This window comes from Hesperophylax consimilis, chromosome 14 (genome assembly GCF_061612785.1).
Source record: "Hesperophylax consimilis isolate HC1 chromosome 14, BYU_Hcon_1.0, whole genome shotgun sequence".
In the NCBI taxonomy this organism is placed as follows: domain Eukaryota; kingdom Metazoa; phylum Arthropoda; class Insecta; order Trichoptera; family Limnephilidae; genus Hesperophylax; species Hesperophylax consimilis.
The window spans coordinates 11,769,187-11,792,458 of NC_142849.1; the positions used below are offsets into that span (position 1 = coordinate 11,769,187).

A 23,272-nucleotide genomic window follows, 5' to 3' on the forward strand; every position below is an offset into this window, starting at 1 on the left:
TCAATGCATAAAAAAACTTCTGGACGGGAACATTTTTTACCAAGTTACTTTATAACGTACAAAATGCGTACAAAGTAGGTATCAACTTAGTTATCGATGTTGCTTATCAAGAATTTCTTTTGGAGAATGCATCCGTGTATCAGGGTTGATGAGCACATAAAAACACGGTCTATTAATAACCGTGGCCATAGTTTGATCAAACCACCGTGCGGATTAGTTCCCTTTTTGAACACCGTTTTCAGTTCACGAAGCGATGAGCCGGATGAGCTGGGAGCAAGAACTGGTTTAGGAATTTTAGCACTGTCACAAAAATGATTTTTTTTAGAAGTCAACATTGCTGATAGGTGTCTAAAAGTATTGCATCTGCTTGAAATCGTGCGCGAATTCTGTGATATATATTTTTAATTTAGATCGTTATTCAAAAGAACCAATCACGTGTCGCCCAAGGGACATTATGTCTGACAAGTACGAATAAATATCATATTTCGAAGGCTCCACCAAGATGGTTGTGCTCTCCCTCTTTAACCTCACTTTTCTGTTTAGCACCAAGGGGGATGGAACGGATAATAGTGACAACGAAGAGCATCGTGAACACTCCCCTGATCGGTCGTCCCCCATTTATGTGCCCTCAAATGAGCACAAACTACAATACCCCTACTGGCTCTGGTTCAGAAGACCTGGAAATAGATTGCGAAGCAACACAGTGCAGTATGAGCAGGTAAGCGATACTGTTTGTGTAAAAACGTCAGAACACTCGGCCGATTAATGATATTGCTCCGCTGCTACCGCCAACATCTACTCGAGATAGAAACTTTCTATTTGGTGCCCCCTTTTGCCACATATTCTATGTTTATGACCATATCCACATCTTTACATGACTTCAGAATTAGTGTAAAAGATTTATAATTTGATTCAACGGAAAGGCTCGTATTTTGAAGCTTGTTCCATTCATAATACCATAAAATAATTATCACTTTGACGCATTGTTTTGTTAAATTTGCCCAAATCTCATAATCAAATTTTGCGCAATGAATAAGTTTCTAGTCCATATAAATTAATTTATGAATTATTCTTTCTAGCCAGAGCTGTGTGTTGTTAATGAATATGGTAAATAATTCTAAACAAGATGAGTTGTACTAATTAAGATAATTCTTTATAAAGCAATACATTTCTCAGAAAATACAAAGCCATTCCGTCTATGTATTGCTTTATTTATGCCCGTTATTTACTTATATTTGTGTACATTTCTACCAACTTATTTGAAATTATTTCTCATACAATCTTTACAAACCATTCTTACCATAAAATTATAATTCCAATTTAATTCTTCAATTTCATGAAAACGTCATTTGGGTAAGTTATGGATGCCTAACAACTGTGTTTTATTTTCTGGGTTGGTATGTTGGATTTGCTTCTATATTTATCAAATTGTATGAAAAATAAATGCCAACGGTTTTCTTTTTCTTGTCTTCATCTTCCATTAACATTTTACCCAAAACATCTAATCTCGCATCAATTTGCATAATTGGATTAAAGACATTTTACACTGCCGTCTACCAGGAAGGAAGGGTGTTAGTAAAAATAATTCGCATTGAAATGCAAAGCCAATTATTAATGTAATATTGCTTTTTCCTGCTCTTAAGTAATTAATTTATTACTGTGTGATAGCTCATTCCTAACCAATCAATTGTTTTGGTGTGTTTATAATGACCTTGATTATTTATTTATTATTTACTTTGCAGATTATCTGTTTATTGATTAATCTTGTACTTCCAGATAAGGTGCATTTTTTAGTGTTGCAAATTAATTTTACATATTTTAATTATAGATCCAAATAAAATTGAATTTGAAAAAGTTATCTATATAGATACAGAATCTTGGCCATCATCGAGTGATATTTTTCTATTGACCTTTGCCGGAGATGTTTGTATTTTGTACTTTGCAAATAATGACCCAAATACAGACAGAATAGGGTATTTTCACTGTTTTTTATTTTCGAAAAAAATTACAGTTATGGAGGTATTTTTACGACTAGTAAATTTTCTATAATTTAAAATGTGTCGTTTTTGATTTGCCGCCAAAACGACATGGTCGTTTATATTCGTGAATTCAGCGGCATTGACGTCACGCCGGGCAATGTTGGTGACAGTCGTATTTCCAGACATTGGCGTTTAACTAACTAACCATCACGCCGTTTCTCCGCAGGGGTAGGCAGAGAGGACGGACCGCCAAACAACTCGGTCTTGTCACACACTCCTTGTCTCATTCACATTCATACATCGTCTCATACATACTCTTCCATTGTTCTGACTCTTGACATGGCCCGACTCAAGTATCTGACTCACTTGATCGTGCCATGTCTTCCTCGGGCGTCCCCTACTTCTGCTACCATTCACATTTGCATCGTATATTCTCCTTACACTCCTTTCTTCGCTCATTCGCTCTACATGCCCAAACCATCTAAGGGTACCTTTCTTGATCTTACTCATTACGCTTACATCAGCCTTGCACTCTTTGCGGATATCCACATTCCTCACACACGATCATGGTTTTACCACACATACGCCTCAGGGATCTCATTTCAACAGCATTCAATCTACTTTCATCACATTGGCGTTGACAATTGGAGTTTTCTATGTCATAATAACATTTTAGCCAGTTGGAACCGTTTTGGAATGTTCGGTTTTGAAATCAATAATTATGAATCAAAATAACATATTTTTAGTGGGATAATTTTGTTATATCATTATAGTTGTTGGAGGGATGAAAGACAAAAGCCGGCAAATCATTCCACCACCTAACCTTTGAGCATAAGAACGATTTATTACCCCTTCCTTGCCGGCGCTGTGTACTGATTTTACACATATAATTATTATTATCAATACCTCTGTAAATATACTAAACACAGAGTTTTTATTTTTGGTGTTCCTTATCATCTTAGGTATCGGTTTAAATAATTAAAACGTATAAATATTTATTGAACGCAACAGAAAAAAATGATTTGTCGATAAATATATTTGTCTGCATGCGTTGATAAATTGCCGAGTGGTTCGGTAATGAGCGAGGGGGGTACGGTGTTTCGCTGACTGTCACGATGCGTGGTTGTCAGTAGTTACCGGTAGTGATGTAGACCCGGGAATATTCCCCGACCTGAAATAAATTCCCGAAAACGGGGAATTTATTTTATTTTTAATAAAATGGTTTCTACACTTCTCTTGGATGCTTTATTGAGTGTTAGCAGTTATCTAAGACGACTTCCTCTGATCTAGGGACATCCCTATCACGTTAAAATCACGCCAGTGACCTGGTGGAAGGGGATGTGCGGATGTTCTGATTTGTCACAGGTTGCCATAAGAATATTGACTGCTCCAATTACTTCAGCAGCCACAGAGATCTTTTAGCACGTTTATTCGCATTCATACAACACGGAGGAATTGTCTAACAACTCAAATAACGTTTCAAACCTATCTGGTACTCGCAAACGCAAACATCCAATTGACTGTGCTGAGGAAGAAGAAAACGTAGATAATCCTGAGTCGGCAACAACTTCGGCCGGGTCGTATGAAGAAGAAGAATATGAAGGTGAAAGTGGAAGCGAAGTTGATAGTGTCAGTGTCCAATCGGTATCATCAGATGAACAGTAACGATCTGTGAAGTTGTGTCATTTTTACAGTTTTACGATTGATTTTTTATATGTACCGTTTACTAGCATAGAGTGTATATAGGCTTCTAATACTGTACAGTATACAATTATATAGAGATACTACTCACTTTAAAATAATTTTGATCGGTGTTTTTTTGTTATTTTTCTCTTGGATCCTATTCCTATATATATGGGAATAGTTTTTATGGATCTATCCTGCTCTATATGTACCATATGTGTGTATATTTTATTTTTTATTTAATAAATATTACCTATTCTTTTTGATGTATTATGTTGTTAAAATCAAAATTCCCCGTCCAGGGGAATATTCCCGGGAACATTCCCGGGAACATTCCCAGGAATATTCCCCAGAAATAAATTCCTGGGAATTAATACATCACTAGTTACCGGTAATTGACGTACAATGATAAAATAAAACGTTTTCGATGAGAGTGCGTTGACGGGCTTCCAGTGCGCTGAACCTAACTCGCACACTTGGGAATATTCCGATTCTGCATCCTTTTACGCATTTGGGTACATTTAGTTCATTTTTTTCTCAAACCTAGGCATTCCACGAAACCGCGCGTGCGGACTTGTATATGGATTTCATTTGTGACAAATTATTGGACCCTTTGTTTTAGTTCAAGAAAGTCACATTAGTTTCAGACAGGAATTACGCACAATCAATTATGTTCGATGAAAATCTTGCAAGAAATTGCATTATTTATTTTGCATCATTATTATTTTTATTACTCTACATAAATTTGTAAAATGTAACATCACCCTTTCAATAGATAGGAAGATAAGGGTGACGTGAACAAACCATGTAGCGAAGAGCGGGGAAGTTATCTGGGTGTCACCCTTTCAATAGATAGGAAGATAAGGGTGACGTGAACAAACCATGTAGCGAAGAGCGGGGAAGTTATCTGGGTGTCACCCTTTCAATAGATAGGAAGATAAGGGTGACGTGAACAAACCATGTAGCGAAGAGCGGGGAAGTTATCTGGGTGTCACCCTTTCAATAGATAGGAAGATAAGGGTGAGGCAAACAAACCATGTAGCGAGGAGCATGCAGAAGGGGAAGTTACCTGGGCATCACCCTTTCAATGACTGATCAATAAATGAATCTGACAGTTTTCAGGCAACTCGTATTCTACCATCACAATTAAGACTTTGAAAATCAAATCTGCTTACTAATTGCTAGCCCTTTTTACACAATAGCACGCCAATTTCCAGCAGCATTAATAAACGTTATTGCAAATTCCAAATCCCGCAAAAAATTCCTCTTGCTTTCAAAATCTAATATTTTTTAGTTGAACACTTTTCAAGTTTAAGTGAGTTATAATTTACTTACCGCAACAACAAACATGTGCAAGCTAAGTGGATATCCATGATACGTATATTTAGGGTTGTCACACAAAAGCTCCTATCATAAAAATAATATAATCATCTCTTTTAACCTCTTAAGGACCACGCCCGAGTATACTCGGGCGGCTATTATGTGCCAGAATTCGGAATTCATACTAAAGAAAATTTTTAATTATTTTTTCACACTATGCACCACAACATCAATATTCAGTCCCATTTTGGGCCCGAAATGGCTTAAATGAGGATATATATTTTGAGTAAATAAAATTCATTGATAAAAAAAAAGGTGTTTTTCTTTTCCATTTTTAATTTTTAAATGATTACTGAAGGGGTTAATAAATTTGAATTCTTTCACACGTAAATAATTTCATTGAAATAATACATAGCAGCAACATTTTTATTTGCTCCAATGTGTAGTAGATACTCTCAGTATTGCCCTGGTAGCTTGAAATGGCTTTAGTCGTGTTTAGTGACCAGATCTGCTTAGCCGGGTATTTGTTATCACTACCTGCAGTCACACATCTTAGCCGGGAGTGGAGATGCCATAGTCTGCAACCTCTTAAATATAATTAATTTATGTGAATTATCTAACACATAATTTAATTTAATTAAACTTAATTTTATGCACGAATATGATACGTATTTTTGAATAGGCTTTAAAAAAAATATATTTCTTTAAGGGTACAATAATTTTAACATGAATAAATATTAAAATAAGCAACATAAAATATATAATACCACGGAGGAATACATAACATTACGAAAGCAAAAGAAACGACTCTCTGTATATTTTATTAAAGTGCACAAAGCCCATCCCTGATTCTCTATGAATATCTTTGTATTTTTATATCACTATGCATCCCGATGTCATAGTATTAGTCGACTCGGTTAGGACCAGTGCAGAAAAGTTCCGCAATTGACTGCGCTGCAAACCGTTACCTTGCTTTAGCGATCTTTACTTCTCTTCGCAAGGTCTCCTTATTTCAATGTTCGCTCGCCGGCGCTCAATGTACAAACGATGTTGTCGTTTGTTCAAGACATGCTGGAACCCTACTGGTTCCAAAATAACTGTCACGCAGTTTGTCTCCATCTCGTCAAAATGATACCCGGATTTCATTTTAGGGCAAGTCTATCTCTTCTGAAGTCAAACTCTTTAGTTGCTGAAAAAAATGGAAAAAGTAAAAAAAAACAAAGAATTGAAATGCTCAGATTGCAAAAATGTGTTTTTTGGATCTTTATGTGATGTAGATTCACAAGTTTTCCGCTTGTACTATTAGTTTCCGGACACCTTGTACAGTTCCCACCATCGAAGAAGTGCAAGAGCCGCCACTGCTTAGTGGAAATGTCCGTACTATAAAACTTAGGGTTATTATTAATGACAAAGTTACAGTATGCATAGCTTCCGTAAACAATCATCACCCCAGTTTACCTTATTCCCAACAGTAAGCTAGTGCTTTTAACACATTTCGGCTGGGTACTTTTTGCGTTGGCGCTATGCTGAGTCCGGGCCTAAATAAAGGTCCCATGCAAATTTCTTTAATTTGTTTTAATTACTATATCTACATAGTAACTCAGTATACCCAAGCTATAAAAGTACGAAACGAAAATTGAATATTATTTGAAATGCAATTCTCTAAAGTTTGTCATATGTTTATTACGGTCCGCCTATCGGTATTTGCTCATACCTACTTTCTTTAAACACGCCCGACATCTCTCGCTCGCTTGCACATAGGAGTTGGTGGGTGCGGAATGGAGAAAGAGATTTGAATCGGGTTTCACAGTCATAAAAACCCTCATTCCAGGAATAATATACTATCCTTTTGTTGAAATACCGAAGTAAACAAAAGGCACGAAAATAAATTTAAAAAAAGACTTGCATTATGATTCGATAATTATGTACATATAGTTGGGATCTTTACAAAGAGATTGGTATATAACATTCATGTAAAAATGTTGGATAATTACGTCTTTTCTGCCATTGAAATGAGGCCGGCGCGAAAGGTAAAACTACCCTTCCCTTAAGCATCAATCGACCGAACAGGTAGAACTACCTTTCCCGGCCGAAGTGTATTAATAAAGTTCACTGGTGTTGTCTTTAACTGTTCGGATATGTCTCGCGGTTCCACAATCTCAGGTTTTCTAGCTTCATATTCTTTAAAGAAACTTATTGTGGTGTTTCTCGGTAATGTAATGAAGTATTTTTTTGTGGTACTCCTTAGGCCCTCAAGTTGGTGGGGCAGTTTGCCAGTGTGGAGCAATGGTGGGCACTGTACAGCCACCTGGTCCGCCCCAGCGAGCTGCCCCCAGACACCTCCTTCAACCTGTTCAAGTACGGAGTGCGGCCCATGTGGGAAGACACGGCCAATATTAACGGCGGAAAATGGGTAAGTCCAATTTAATATTAATTACGGAAATATAAGAACAGATTTTAGAGCTCAATGGAGAAGTGCCATAACTGTCCGCTCGCGGCTAGTGTTGCCAACATTAAGAGAATTATTATTTATATTACCATTCCCATATGACAGCTGCGATCACTCGATCTTGACAATATTGACCATAGATCATAAATATGCCATAGATCATAAATTGAATGAACTAGAGATTTATTTATTTATTATTTATTTATTTAACGGACATCGTCCAAATTACAAAATAATAACACGAAAACAATAAAATGAAAAATACAGGATTAGACAAAGGTACATGATTGAAAGCAAAGACATAAGGCAGATATAATATAAGAAAATAAAGTGACAAGTCGAATCAAGTCAAGACTACGCCGTGGGTCAGGACCACGGGACACTTATAATATTCCGTCACTTGTTTAGCGACCGGCAAAAATCATTCAGACTTATTCCAAAGAAGTTAAGGTTTTGACTTGAGTTGACCAGTCTACACATTCTGGACAATGGTGAATAATATCCAAAATTTGTCGAATGACGGTTGAGGAAGAGCAGTTCATTATTTCTGAGTCTGTGCGAGGGGATATTGAAGGGAATGAGTTGCAGTAGAGTAGGTGAATCAATAATACCATTTATAATTTTGAAGAAGCAAATGAGGTCATTTCTTTCCCGACGGACTTCCAAAGGAGAGAGGTTTAGGACGGGTTGTTTCGGAGGATTTGAAAAATTCATCAAATTTCAATGTTGATTTCCGGGTTCTGTGAAAGTCCTATTCAAGTTCTGTTATTATATCAGCATAGGGTAGTTGCTTGAGAGAACTGAAATAAAAACAGAACTTGAAAAAATCTTTCACAGAACCTGAAAATTAACTTTGAAATTTGAAGAATTGTTCAAATTCTCCGAAACAACCCGTCCTTAGAGTTAGTTCAATTTCATCATATCCTGAGCGTTCTTCTATATTATTATTGATGATTAATTAATATTATTGATTGGTTAGGTTTCAAAGCATTGCGTTTCCACCTGTGGTTGAGGGGTAAGGCTCTCGACTACGAATCCGGACATCGCATGTACTCAATTGAGGATGCCATAGTCTCACTGGCTTCGGATGATTGGGAGCCGTTGGGACTGTTGCGCGGTATTTACATTTAACCCCAGGGCCTCTGTATTTTGCAGTGTATTTCTCTTAAGCGACTGTCAAAATGTGGATTGCGCGGAAAATATTTTTGCATTACACTCATTCGATTCCAGATAAATTTGCTGTTTTTGAAAGTATTTCAGAATAAAATACTCTTTTTGAAAATATTTCAACATTAAATGCTGTTTTTGAAAGTATTTAAAAATAAAATACTGTTTTTGAAAGCAAATGTAAGACTCTTTCAGATTTTTGTATTTTTAATGCAAATGATAAATGGATACAGTTTTGCAGTCCCTTACCGGTGGTTTTTATTATATAAACTGTTATACTACTTCATACGAATCTAAAAAACATATTTAATTAAACAAAGGTATCGTAAAAGTTATTGTCATTTCACTCTTTTTCGTTTTATATAAAAATATACTTAAAAGTAAACTTTTAAATCCAAATACAAAGAATGGTGTTCTCTCTTTCTAACACTGTTTAAACCATGTATCTCACCGTTATGCAAAATGAGATAGCATGACTTATCGAGGCCGTGTCAGGCTGGGAAAAATATCTCCCAAAAAGGCTCTACCGGTGTTTTGACATCTGGGAGAGATATCTCTCAAAATTGATCTAGGGGTTCAAAAGAAAGGTATTGTGGGTACGTTGTAAGCAACATTTTCCCACTATTTCAATAGTAAATTATCTCAGCATCGATCGTACGCAGAGAGTTGACAGATTTTTTTTCTCTTGTGCTAATCGGTGTGATTATTTTCCAGGTGATAAGATTAAGAAAAGGGCTGGCTGCCCGAGCGTGGGAAGACTTGTGCATGGCCATGCTCGGGGAGCAGTTCATGGTCGGCCCGGAGATATGTGGAATTGTGGTCAGCATCAAATTTCAGGTAAACCTCCTCCTATATTAATATCCTTCCATTGCTAACTGACCTGGCTCACATTCACTATACAAGTAGCCTCTTGCAATATGTGACCTCAAAAATGCATCATTTTACATATTGAGATATTACAGTAGATTCCCGTTAATTCGAATGTCATAGTATTAGTCGACTCGGTTAGGACCAGTGCAGAAAAGTTCCGCAATTGACTGCGCTGCAAACCGTTACCTTGCTTTAGCGATCTTTACTTCTCTTCGCAAGGTCTCCTTATTTCAATGTTCGCTCGCCGGCGCTCAATGTACAAACGATGTTGTCGTTTGTTCAAGACATGCTGGAACCCTACTGGTTCCAAAATAACTGTCACGCAGTTTGTCTCCATCTCGTCAAAATGATACCCGGATTTCATTTTAGGGCAAGTCTATCTCTTCTGAAGTCAAACTCTTTAGTTGCTGAAAAAAATGGAAAAAGTAAAAAAAAACAAAGAATTGAAATGCTCAGATTGCAAAAATGTGTTTTTTGGATCTTTATGTGATGTAGATTCACAAGTTTTCCGCTTGTACTATTAGTTTCCGGACACCTTGTACAGTTCCCACCATCGAAGAAGTGCAAGAGCCGCCACTGCTTAGTGGAAATGTCCGTACTATAAAACTTAGGGTTATTATTAATGACAAAGTTACAGTATGCATAGCTTCCGTAAACAATCATCACCCCAGTTTACCTTATTCCCAACAGTAAGCTAGTGCTTTTAACACATTTCGGCTGGGTACTTTTTGCGTTGGCGCTATGCTGAGTCCGGGCCTAAATAAAGGTCCCATGCAAATTTCTTTAATTTGTTTTAATTACTATATCTACATAGTAACTCAGTATACCCAAGCTATAAAAGTACGAAACGAAAATTGAATATTATTTGAAATGCAATTCTCTAAAGTTTGTCATATGTTTATTACGGTCCGCCTATCGGTATTTGCTCATACCTACTTTCTTTAAACACGCCCGACATCTCTAGATGACATCGGAGATATGTGGAATTGTGGTCAGCATCAAATTTCAGGTAAACCTCCTCCTATATTAATATCCTTCCATTGCTAACTGACCTGGCTCACATTCACTATACAAGTAGCCTCTTGCAATATGTGACCTCAAAAATGCATCATTTTACATATTGAGATATTACAGTAGATTCCCGTTAATTCGAACCCCGATAATTCGAAAAAACGCGTAATTCGAAATTTTCGCCAAAAAAATTTCTGCAGAAAAATTTTTTCATACAAAAATTTTTTTAATTCGAAATTCGTTATTTTTGTCCGCGCACGAAAAATTATTCGTGTAATACGAAAAAATTTGATTTTTGCGAAAATAAATCATAATATTTCGTAAATCTGAATCTAAAAGTCAGCCGTGGCGGTAAAACGCCGAAAACTGTATTTTTACGTGGTTATACATCGTCCTAATTAGTATTATTATTTTGTAAATCTGAATCGATTTACACTGGAATGTAGTACTTTTTCAAATTTATTTCGAATATCCGAGTTTGAAGGGCCAAGAAAATACGTTTTACGCGGATATATGTCGTAGTTTTACGAGTTTACACCAAATATCTGAATTTAAAGGGTCTGCCGCGACGAAACTCGGCCGCGAAATTTCGATTTACGCGTAAATGTATTGTATATTTACGAATTTCTTTCGAATATTTGAATTTAAATGGCCCGCTGCGACGAAATCAGACGCGAAATCTCTATTTACGCGTAAATATATCGTATTTTTACGAATTTATTTTGAATATCTGAATTTTAAAAGGCCCGCCGCGACGGAAATCGGACGCGAAATTTCAATTTACGCGGAAATATATCGTATTTTTACTAACTTTACTTCGAATATCCGAGTTAAAAAATACGGCGCGACGGAAATAAGCCGAAAAATTTCGATTCACGACGAAATATGACATATTTTTACGAATTTACTTCAAATATCTGAACTTAAAAGGCCGGCCGTGACGAAAAACTGCCGATAAAATTCGATTTACGCGGAAATATTTCATATTTTTACGATTTTACATTAGATATCTGAATTTAAAGGGTCGGCCGCGACGGAAATTAGCCGCGCATTCTCGATTTACACGGAAATATATCGTATTTTTGCGAATTTATTTCGAATATCTGAATTTAAAGAGCCGGCCGCGACGGAATACCGCCGCGAATTCTCGTTTTACGCGGAAATATATCTTATTTTTCGAATTTAAATTCAGATATTTGAAATAAAGGGCCGGCTGCGACTGAAAATTACCGCGAAAACTCGATTTACGCGGAAATATATCGTATTTTTACGAATATCTCAATTTAAAGGGTAGGCCGCGACCGAAATCGGCATCGAAATCTCGATTTACGCGTAAATATATAGCGTTTTTACGAATTTATTATGAATAACTGAATTTCAAGGGCCCGCCGCTACGGTAATCGGCCGCGAAAATAAAGAATAAATAATTGGTATTAATACGAATTTACAACTAAAATACCACCCGGATTTGAAGAGGCGGCCGAGAAAATCGATTTTCGGCGTATTTTTTTTATTTTTTTTTCATAAAATTTTGAATTACGTGGGAATTCGTTAATTCGAAATTTGATTTTTGATGTCCCGTGGATTTCGAATTAACGAGGTTCTACTGTACTGTGTTGAAAATGGTACCGAATTTAATTACTTATATTAGGCGGCACTGTGCCTCCATATCCAATTGCCACAATGAAAAAATTCTGTACAATTTATTGTGAGTTGCTGGTCTCTATATAATTTTATTATTTACAAACAGATACAGAGAAACATACTTACCTTGCGCACAATTTTATTAAAAAGTTTAAGGACGGGTTGTTTCGGAGAATTTGAACAATTCATCAAATTTGTTCGTTTTCGGGTTCTGTGAAAGTCCTATGCAAGTTCTGTTATTATATGATTACATGCTAGTTGCTTGACAGAACTGAAATAAAAACAGAACTTGAAAAATCTTTCACAGAACTTAAAAATTCTTAAATTTGAAAAATTGTTCTAATTTTCCAAAACAACCCGTCCTAAGACTTTGCACGCAGAGGACACTATGGTAAATCACTGGACATTGATTCTACATTTGGTATTTTATCCTTCATTACTATTGATTTTGCATTTATTAGAAGATTAGTGGCAAAAGTAGAGTTGATATTTCTTTAAAAAAACTGGAGGATTCTTTAGGACTGAAGAATTTTTATGAAATGACCGAAGCTTAAAAATTCTTAGTGGTTCACATTTTTTACACACTAAGGACGGGTTGTTTCGGAGAATTTGAACAATTCTTCAAAGTTCTGTTATTATTTCAGTTCTGTCAAGCAACCAGCCTATTATGATATAGTAACAGAACTTGAATAGGACTTTCACAGAACCCGAAAATGAATGTTGAAATTTGATGTATTGTTCAAATTCTCCGAAACAACCCGTCCTTAGTTATTTATAATGTCGCAGGCTGTGAAGGTGAAAATTTTCTGACTTTATTGATGAGACTGTCTAAAAAGGTGAGTTTTAAGTTTTTCATTTTAATTCTGTCGAGTCTGTGATTTTTCAAATTTCTGTGGGGAGCTAGGGTTAATTCGTACGAAAAAAGGCATTTTTTTGTGAATTTTTTGTGACAACACAGTTAAAATCTCTTTATTAAATCTAATAGCAAAAAGTATGACATTTTAAGAATGTTGTATAAAATTTTCACGGAGAAATATTAAAAAATACGGCAATGGCAGCAATTATTCGGACGCGTCTCAAAAAAAGTAGAATGGCGGTGCCCCTCATAACTCGGTGCTGGGTCATCTGAAATCAAAAAATTAAAGTTCATTAGTTAGTCGAAATTTTAATTTTTCACTTTTTTGGAACACTTTGAAGGGAAAAACGCTATTTTTAGTGAAAAAAATCGGCTAATTTGTTATTGTAAAATAATAATTATTAACAAATTTGAAAAAAACTCTCCAGCGTTACCTCTTAAATTATGTACAGAAATAGTTTTCAAAATTTCAAAAGCATCGGTGCAGTAGTTTTGAAGTTATGACGGGCACCGACTTTGAAAACGTGAGTTGTGGGAAAAATGCTTTAAAGTTTTGAACACTAAACAAAAATTTGGTATTAAACGTTTATAAGCAAATTTTATCGGCTTACCTCACACTGAATCATCAATGCCAGGTCCATAAAGGATGTTGCTATCATCCATGATGTCTAAAGCACCTTTTTGCTCCTGTCTACGACGAATCCTGCCTTCTTTAGTTTGTCTCTCAGCTTCCTGCTCTACTCGGCTTATACGTATGGTCGGGTGGGATTAAAATCCGACAGGTATAAAAATACTCGTAACTTCGTCAATTTTGCTCCAATCAACTTGAAATTTGAACACAATATTCTTAACATATTAAGCATTTATTTAAAAAAAAATTAAAAAATGCAAAAAAAATAATTTTAAAACCCTAGCCCCCCCTTAAGTCATGTGGCAGTCCATTCCAGGCTTTAGGTGTTGACACTCTGAAATTTATTATCTGATGTTCGCTTTGGTTCCTTTAATCTTCCCATGGTTGACAACGCTACTGACCTAAGTGTTGACTGTCGTGAAGATTGGCTGACTATCGACTGACGCTTCTGATCTAAGTGTTGACTGTCGTGTTGATATTTTCCGGAATACACATTTCCGATAAGTAAGCCCGAACCATTCTGTTAAGTGACTTAAATACCATCCAGCAAAGTTTGAACTGGATTCTTTCAGGACATTTAAGCCAGTGAAGATTTTTGAGATGCTCGGAAATGTGGAAATATTTAAATACTTTAAATAATTTTCAGAAAATCAGTTCCAATTTTAATTTTGACAATTGACTGATCCCTGTTTAATATTATTGAAAATAATTTGATCCCTGTTAATTAATATTATGATGTAAACCGATTCTCGGCCCATTTCAGCATTTGGCCAAATCTATGATCAGTAATTTCACAAAGAATGGGAAGGTTTTCAGTATGCCCTACTACACCTGTCAACTGTGCTTTTATAACTGTGATTTTATCTTATGTATAAAGGAACTGCATGAAGGACAAGGTCAGTCGCTGGTGCTAAATATCAATTTAGGAATAACTTGTTGATATTTAGCACCATTTGATGTATAGAAAGGAGTGTGTGCCAAGACAGAGTTGTTTGGCTGTTCATCTTCCTTGCCTCCCTTTGGAGAAATGGCGGGATGTTAGTTAAAGTTTATCTGTGTACGTTAATAATGTGAAATTAGCCGTTAATGTGTGATGTTTGTGATTTTTGCAGGAAGACATAATATCGGTGTGGCACCGGACTGCGTCTGACCAGGTGGCGAGTGCTCGCATTCGAGACACTCTTCGCCGAGTCCTACATTTACAGCCGGGTGTTTCCTTAGAGTACAAAATACATACCCAATGCCTCAAGTGAGTACACATTCAATCGCTTCTATGTTACTTCCTTAACCCTTCCGGCTAATTTGTTCACTTTTGGGAATATCTCATATGTTCTCATAGAAATCTTTGAATCTCCCTTACTGTTAGGGTGAGAAATATAATCTTAACGGTGTTAGAAAGAGAAAACACCATGCCTTATTTTCAAAAGTTAACAACAAGAATTAAAATGTGCACCTTTATGAAACCAAAGGTTCCAAACGCCATTATATAAACTACAAATGGGAATGTATGCTGACATTCCCATTTGTAATGCGTGGCGAGCGATATGCTAAAATAGGCCAAGCCACGAAAATATAGTGCGCTTATAGCGTGGTCTGTCTCAGGCTTAAGTGGCTTTAAGTTGTGGCATTACTAAATAACTAACTAAGTTTAAAGTTTCATTTGAAAAATTTTCTGAAATAATTAATATTTTGTGGTCCACAGAAGTGAATTTTGGACCACAAAATATTGATTATTTCGAAAAGTTTTAAAGAAATTTAGTTTGTTCTTTAGTAATGGCACAATTTAAGCAACTTATGCTGATACAGTAGAACCCCGTTAATTCGAACCCCGATAATTCGAAAAAACGCGTAATTCGAAATTTTCGCCAAAAAAATTTCCGCTAGAAATTTTTTTCATAAAATTTTTTTTTTAATTCGAAATTCGTTAATTCGTAATTCGAAATTTATTTTTGTCCGCGCACGAAAATTTGTTCATGTAATTCGAAAAAATTTGATTTTTGCGAAAATAAATCATAATATTTCGTAAATCTGATTCTAAAAGTCAGCCGTGGCGGTAAAACGCCGAAAAATGTATTTTTACGTGGTTATACGTCGTCCTAATTAGTATTATTATTTTGTAAATCTGAATCGATTTACACTGGAATGTCGTACTTTTTCAAATTTATTTCGAATATCCGAGTTTGGAGGGCCGAGAAAATACGTTTTACGCGGATATATATCGTAGTTTTACGAGTTTACACCAAATATCTGAATTTAAAGGGTCAGCCGCGACGAAACTCGACGCGAAATCTCTATTTACACGTAAATATATCGTATTTTTACGAATTTATTTCGACTATCTGAATTTTAAAGGGCCCGCCGCGACGGAAATCGGACGCGAAATTTCAATTTACGCGGAAATATATCGTATTTTTACTAACTTTACTTCGAATATCCGAGTTAAAAAATACGGCGCGACGGAAATCGGCCGAAAAATTTCGATTCATGCCGAAATATGACATATTTTTACGAATTTACTTCAAATATCTGAACTTAAAAGGCCGGCCGCGACGAAAAACTGCCGATAAAATTCGATTTACGCGAAAATATATCATATTTTTACGAATTTACATCAAATATCTGAATTTAAAGGGTCGGCCGCGACGGAATACGGCCGCGAATTCTCGTTTTACGCGGAAATATATCGTATTTTTGCAAATTTATTTCGAATATCCGAATTTAAAGAGCCGGCCGCGACGGAATACGGCCGCGAATTCTCGTTTTACTCGGAAATATATCGTATTTTTACGAATTTAAATTCATATATTTGAAATAAAAGGCCGGCCGCGACGGAAAATTACCGCGAAATCTCGATTTACGCGGAAATATATCGTATTTTTACGAATACAGTGGTGCCTCACACAACGAACGCCTCGCACAGCGAATGCTGCACACAACGAACTTCCTTTTCGTTCATTTCACGATTCATACAACGAACTTCGCTTCACACAACGAACTTCGCTTCACACAACGAAGTCGCCCGATCTTCTACGATCACTGCCGATTAATGAGTAGAGGAAGAGGATGTAGAGGAGCTTATTGAGGAACACAAAGAAGAGCTGACAACTGAAGAGCTCCAAACACTTCTGGCCCAACAACAGGACAATGCTCAAAGGGAAGCGTCATCTGATAACGAGGAGCAACAATCAAACAATCAACCAATTCCAACTGCTGACATCAAGAACATCCTGGTCAAATGGAAAGCAGTTCAGGAGTTTACCAATGCCCACTATCCGGATTCCGCTGAAGCAAACAGGATCAACGACCTGTACTCCGATACTCTTGTCCGTTATTTCCGGCAGATGTTGAAGAAAAGAGAGAAACAAACGACTTTGGACAGGTTTTTCACTGCACCATCGGCGGAAAATGGATGAAGATGTGCAAGATTCGATTATTTCTTAAAATTAAAAAATGTGTGTTTTTTTCATTATGTTTTTAGATGTATCTAAATAAAAATAATAACAAAAAATTTATCTTTTTTTTATGTCATCTTACCATATTTTATGCTACAGAACGAATTATTTTTTTTAACATGTATTGTTATGGGAAAACGCGTTTCACATAACGAACTTTTCGCATAACGAACTTGCTCCTGGAACGAATTAAGTTCGTTGTGTGAGGCACCACTGTATCTCAATTTAAAGGGTAGGCCGCGACCGAAATCGGCAGCGAAATCTCGATTTACGCGTAAATATATAGCATTTTTACGAATTTATTGCGAATTTCTGAATTTAAAGGGCCCGCCGCTATGGTAATCGGCCGCGAAAATAAAGAAATAATTGGTATTATTACGAATTTACAACTAAAATACCATCCGGATTTGAAGAGACGGCCGAGAAAATCGATTTTCGGCGTATTTTTTTTTTTTTTTTTCATAAAATTTCGAATTACGTGGGAATTCGTTAATTCGAAATTTGATTTTTGATGTCCCGTGGATTTCGAATTAACGAGGTTCTACTGTAATATAATAAGTATGTAACATGAGAATCGCATTTTTTGACCTGCTCGGAGGAATGACCCATAAGTGCTGTGATGTTTCATTAAAACATAAACATTGTGTCAAAACGTACTGCTCGATGGTATTGATTGACTTGCGTTGTAAAGATTATTGTTACCTTCCTTTTTTGTGTCCTTCATCATCTCCCTGTAAAACTTGGTTTGAGTTCATTATTAATAGCATTAAACTTAAACTGTATCGATACTGAAGAATCTTACCGTATATATCTCTAGCTTGACGCCTTATCTCTCAGGTGCTTGGGACGGCCATCTTGGACGCTACCTTCCGCATTCATTAGAATATTAACAGTTCTTAGTCTGTAGCATTTATTCTATAGTAATGTAAATTATCCATATTTATAAGAAGCAAATCGAGTCCCTTTGGGAAGTCATTCTGTGTTTTGTATGATTTCAATTTGTGCCCTTTCATTTGGTTATAATTTCATCATTCGAATTATATTACCCCCAACTGGTAGGGGCATATTACCTGTAGGTACTATGACAAATTATATTACCCCCCCCAACTGTTAGGGGTATGTAGGTACTATGACAAATTATATTACCCCCCCAACTGTTAGGGGTATGTAGGTACTATGACAAATTATATTACCCCCCCAACTGGTAGGGGTATATTACCTGTAGGTACTATGACAAATTATATTACCCCCAACTGGTAGGGGCATATTACCTGTAGGTACTATGACAAATTGTCAGGTATTCAGCCCAGTTCTTCTGTGAAGTGATGTTTTTTTTTAATTTTTATTTCAGCGCATCGACGATGTCTGTCAATTCATCTGGCGGGGGTTCTTCAAATTACTATCCTACGACCTTCCACTCATCATCAAACGTGGCGAGGGTCAATTCATATACCACCGAGGCACATATGAATAATATGACGAACAACGCAATATCAAATACCAACTCTACAGAGATCGTCAACTCTTCAAATGCGGACCTAACATCGGCCGAGTCGCCGACCACCAACTCCTCGACTCCGGACACCGCCATCGGCTTGTCCAACACAAACTCCTCGACGGCAGGTTCCTCGACACCGGAATCGACAAACGGCAGTTTATCCACGGAGACCACCTCCACGATGAGCTCCGACTCTACGACACAACGAGAAAACGAGGGGAGTTGAGACTAGCCGCGTTTCTGTCATCTGTAATACATAGCGTGAAATACTTTCCATAGTGCCGATGACAGTATGACTAAACACCAGATTTGCATTTAACTTTTTTGTATGTAATTTCCATTTGTATATTTGTAAATAAACATTCTCTTAAGGTAAACGTCAAGCATACGTTGCTTATGAATGCGAATTGCAAATGGTTACCGAGCGTGTATGTGCACTGTTCAAATTTGAACAGAAAATAACTTAAAAATTAAACTTACAGAAATCCAAATTGTTGTGTTCAATTTGGTTAGTGCTTCAAACCTGAAGGTTAACCCGTCAGCCCATCAGTTTTCTGAATATATTAATGAAATTTACACTTCTATTCAAATATTTCTTTAATCTATATATATTTTAGTCAGTGAACTATCCAAGCAGAAGAGGCAAGCCTGCGACGGTCGTGAAATGGCATACAGAATGAGAAAGCATTAATATGACGACTTGTAGGCTGACGGGCTAAAATATCGAAGCATTACAAAAATTATTTACTTCTATTCGATTAAAGATTAGTTTAAATTGTTCTCCCTTCATCGCACAACAAAAATCAATAAATTTTCCATTAATTCATTAGCCAAACCCCTCTCATCATAAATATAACAATAAGATATAAAGTTGTCTAAGCATTTCTGTGTTTTTTTTACCGTTGTGACGGCTCTGTTTTGAAACACGAGTGGAAAGTTACATCGACCCGCGGATGATTATTGTTGATGACGACATTATTTTATTTACCTGTTAAATATTTTTTCTTAAGGATGCTCAACGCATTTACTAAAATAGACGATTCTTGACTTAACAAAATAATACATAATTAAGTTCAGATATGAAAATAACCAGGCGTATGCCTTTATTACGTAATTGTGTAAGTTCATTCCACTCGAGCGGTTTTTGGCATATAATGCCAAGTTTGTAAAAACGTTTTGAGCGATCGCTTGCCATATTGTGCCAAATTTATAAATTTAAAAAATATGGGATAAACGGTAAAATCTAGGTGGATTCGTTGGCCTTAAACCCGCAGTAGGCAGTTTCATTTGTTTCCATATTAATATATTGAGGAATGCTATTAATTAAATAATATGGTAAATGTATATATGACACCAATCGCTCGAGTGGATATAGAATTTTTGAAAGCATTTTAAATAATATATAATATGTAGTTGGTAAGAAACTTCTAGGCTGTTTCTAAAACTTCTTGTTATTCGTTTGAAAGTGGATGAATCGCCAGAAAATTTTTCTGCTGTTTTTATTTATTCAGGTACATAATATACATACAGCCAAGATCTTTGGCTAGTTATGTAGGAATATACTTCATTGAATCTCAAGTTACCTAGAAATACCTATCCACCTTTTAACAGTAAAACCCATTTATAAATTTTATGTGTCATTGCTGCAAATTTAAGACCATTTTAAGTCAGCCCAATGAATCAGATTTACATTGGTAAATTTGATTTTTCCAATGCGTCAGAATGGTACATGATAATATCTCTGAATGCACAATCCTGCCGCTGGTTTACGTTTTAAGTAAAAAATTTGAGTAATTTTACATTTTATTTTGTGCAATCGACGAGTTGAGATTCGGTGAAGAATATGTATGTATTTGAAAATATCCTCCTGATGCAATTTTAAAGAATGTATTGTAATAAGTCGGGAATTGTCTGTGCTAGTAATGAAGTTAATTAATATTTATGTACGAGAATGTTAACATATTTTCATCTGAAGATTTGTCCTTAATCCATTACATTTCAAAGGAAATTTTAGCTTCCATAATTAATCTTTGTATTAATTTCAAACCCTCTTAGTATGTTTACTTCGTTTCTGTAATTGTATTTTTATAGCTGGAAAGATTCCATATTTTTTTAATGGAATAAGCTGTCTGGAGATTATTGGAGATTATTCAAAAAGGAAATATTTCAGTTTTTTCTATTAAAAAAGTGTTAATTTCAGTTATAAAAATACCAACTGAAAACCTTGTATTCTGAAAATTAAAAAAAATGTCATGGTACACTGCTATTCGTCACCATTTTTCATTACAGCGTCTATAATTTTTGAGATATTTATGAAGATAATTTTTGTCTTGCGCATCTAGTCTTATTGTGTATAATTAGCGACCCTATCAAAAGCTGCTTGAAAAAACCACATATATTTATTTTAATCCTTTGCCATTTAAAAATAATTAGACTATTTTGAATGTTCCTCCGCTGGTTTAAGATTGTCACTGTGCCTATACAATCTAATTTCGTCAAGGTTTCGGATATCAGCACAGTGTTCATTTGCAGGAGGGATGTGTACAATCCCTCCCAAAGAAAACTTTGTAACACGACTTGAAACTTTGGAAAAATGAGACGGTATAATCATATAAGATATCTTGTAACTGGCAGAAAAAGATACAAGATAAGAGTTAGAGTTCTTTTGTTTGGGAACCATGCATCTATAAAATAGCTTATAAATAAATACATGATATTTTAATCAGAGTCTGAAATGATATTACATACCATAAAAACATACAACTCTTGATTTTATTTTTATTACAAATTTTCTTTCCGTTGCTTTTATGCATAATCTAGCTCCGCAAAGTTACTCAATTTAAAATGATTTGCTCTATTATTTATTTATTTTATCAAGCCATACTACTCAATCTGTCGTACATAAAATTAAGCTAAAGGAATCGACCTAAATTGTTTTTGTATACGCGCTTCTGATGTTATGGTATGTATACATTTGTGAACCTAGCCCCGAATTACGGGAAAGGAACGAAGCAACTGCAAGTGGCGTTTCGCACCATTTGCAGTTACTCCATTCCTTTCTCATAAGTTGAGGTTCAGCTCGGCAGTTCGGCTCGAGCTTGTATATGTAGCATTAGAATGGTCAGAAGAAAGTTAGCCTCTACAATGCTGTCTGTATTTACGCAGTCTATCCCATCACACGGCATGTTTTGAGAACAGTGTACACATGTTTTAGTGAAACTTTATGGATTACACATGCGACATCTGGGTATGGGGATAGCCGTCGCCGGCCCTATGCGGGCGAAATTGAAGCAGTCTACTCCGGGCGCCGAATTGCCAAGACGCTGATAATGTCTAACACCTAACACATCGCTCTTGAGATTATTTTTCATACAAATGGAGCTACATAAAAATACAAATCATCCAAATATCATCGATCACCTACGTACTACCTAGACATCTACTGGTTTTGACAAGAGGTGCCAAAATTTTACTCGTGCCAGGCGCCGTTTGGCTCAGGGCTGGCTCTGGGGATAGCCATCGACGAATCACATATGCGACAACCACTTAGGTAAGATTAAAATTATTTCACAAAAAATCCTTCAAAAAGACAGTAAGTTATTGTTGAGAGTAAAACCGTGCATGAATTTTTTAATTATATTTTTATTGACTCGATTAATTTGAATTACCTCTATTTTATAAAATTCATTTTATATTTTTTTATAAAATTATTTGCACTGCATAATTCTAAACATTTTTTCATCAGTGAAATTGTCAAACATTTACACAAACTCTCATAATATCGAACATAATAGACGAAAGATCTTAAGTGAACCATAAAAATTTTGTAATTTTATTTTTATCCAGACGAGTGAATATATTTTATTATAAGTATCCTATGCTGTGTTTACTGAGAAGAAATTATTATCACATGTAGAGTCACGTGGGGTAACCGTGCGCAATTTTTACATTGGGATTTTTGTATTAAAAAGCTTTAGGTATTTTACTCAATTTTTTGTTTATTAATATGATCGATTATTAAGGCATCTCAAACAACCATAAAAACCTCATATGGTTCATAAATCAAACAGTTATATAAAAAAATTTACAAGCATGTCGATTGCGTACACTTACCCCGTGTGCGGGGTAAGTATGCGCATACCGTAGGGTAAGTGTTCGCACCGCAAAGAGTTACCCCCCATTGCAATTATCACACTTAAATTGCCCCTTATCGTAGTCTGTGCAGTTCTCATGCCACCATGCTTTACACACAATACATTCTATCCAATCTTCTGTTGGTGGATCTCGATATTTCTCCTTGCATTGTGGGCAAAAATAGTCCTTAGAAGCCTGTTTTTGTGCGCTCTTTAAACAGTTATGAACGCTGGAATCTCCCGCCTTACGCTTTGTGGTGATTCTTTGTGGTTTGACTTTCTTGAAAAGAGGTGGTCGTCAGATTTCCATGGTTTTAAATATTGGTTTTCGGACGATTTTTGCATCTGCATCTATCTGCTTCTGCTGAAGTTTCTTTTTATAGGGACTTGAGATAATTATTTCAGACTTGCAAGCATTTTTCAGTTTGCTTAAAACCGCCGAACTTGAACAACGTTAAACCCAATAGCTCTCGCAATACTTGTGGGAGTAGTCTGTCTTAAAGCTAAAACAGGGTTACGTTTTAGAAATCCATACACCCAATCCTTGCCAGCCGTTTTTGTAATGTCGTCAAATCTGTT

At 35.9% G+C, this 23,272-nt stretch overlaps 1 protein-coding gene across 1 annotated transcript; it reads left to right on the forward strand.

Annotated features, from left to right (window-relative positions):
* Positions 1-253: 253 nt before the first annotated feature.
* eIF4EHP (eukaryotic translation initiation factor 4E homologous protein) lies at positions 254-22,469 on the forward strand. Its single transcript, XM_089639505.1, has 6 exons — positions 254-465; positions 544-718; positions 7,231-7,395; positions 9,313-9,435; positions 14,723-14,859; positions 18,414-22,469. Exons 1-6 carry the CDS (start codon positions 455-457, stop codon positions 18,784-18,786), a joined length of 984 nt encoding a protein of 327 aa, XP_089495631.1. The 5' UTR covers positions 254-454; the 3' UTR covers positions 18,787-22,469.
* Positions 22,470-23,272: the final 803 nt, after the last annotated feature.

What these genes read in the sequence shown, in the direction of transcription:
- eIF4EHP (XM_089639505.1), top strand. An exon ending in ACACAGTGCAGTATGAGCAG is followed by an intron (nt 719 to 7,230) that starts GTAAGCGATACT and finishes GGTACTCCTTAG; the next exon opens with GCCCTCAAGTTGGTGGGGCA. An exon ending in ATACATACCCAATGCCTCAA is followed by an intron (nt 14,860 to 18,413) that starts GTGAGTACACAT and finishes TTTTTATTTCAG; the next exon opens with CGCATCGACGATGTCTGTCA.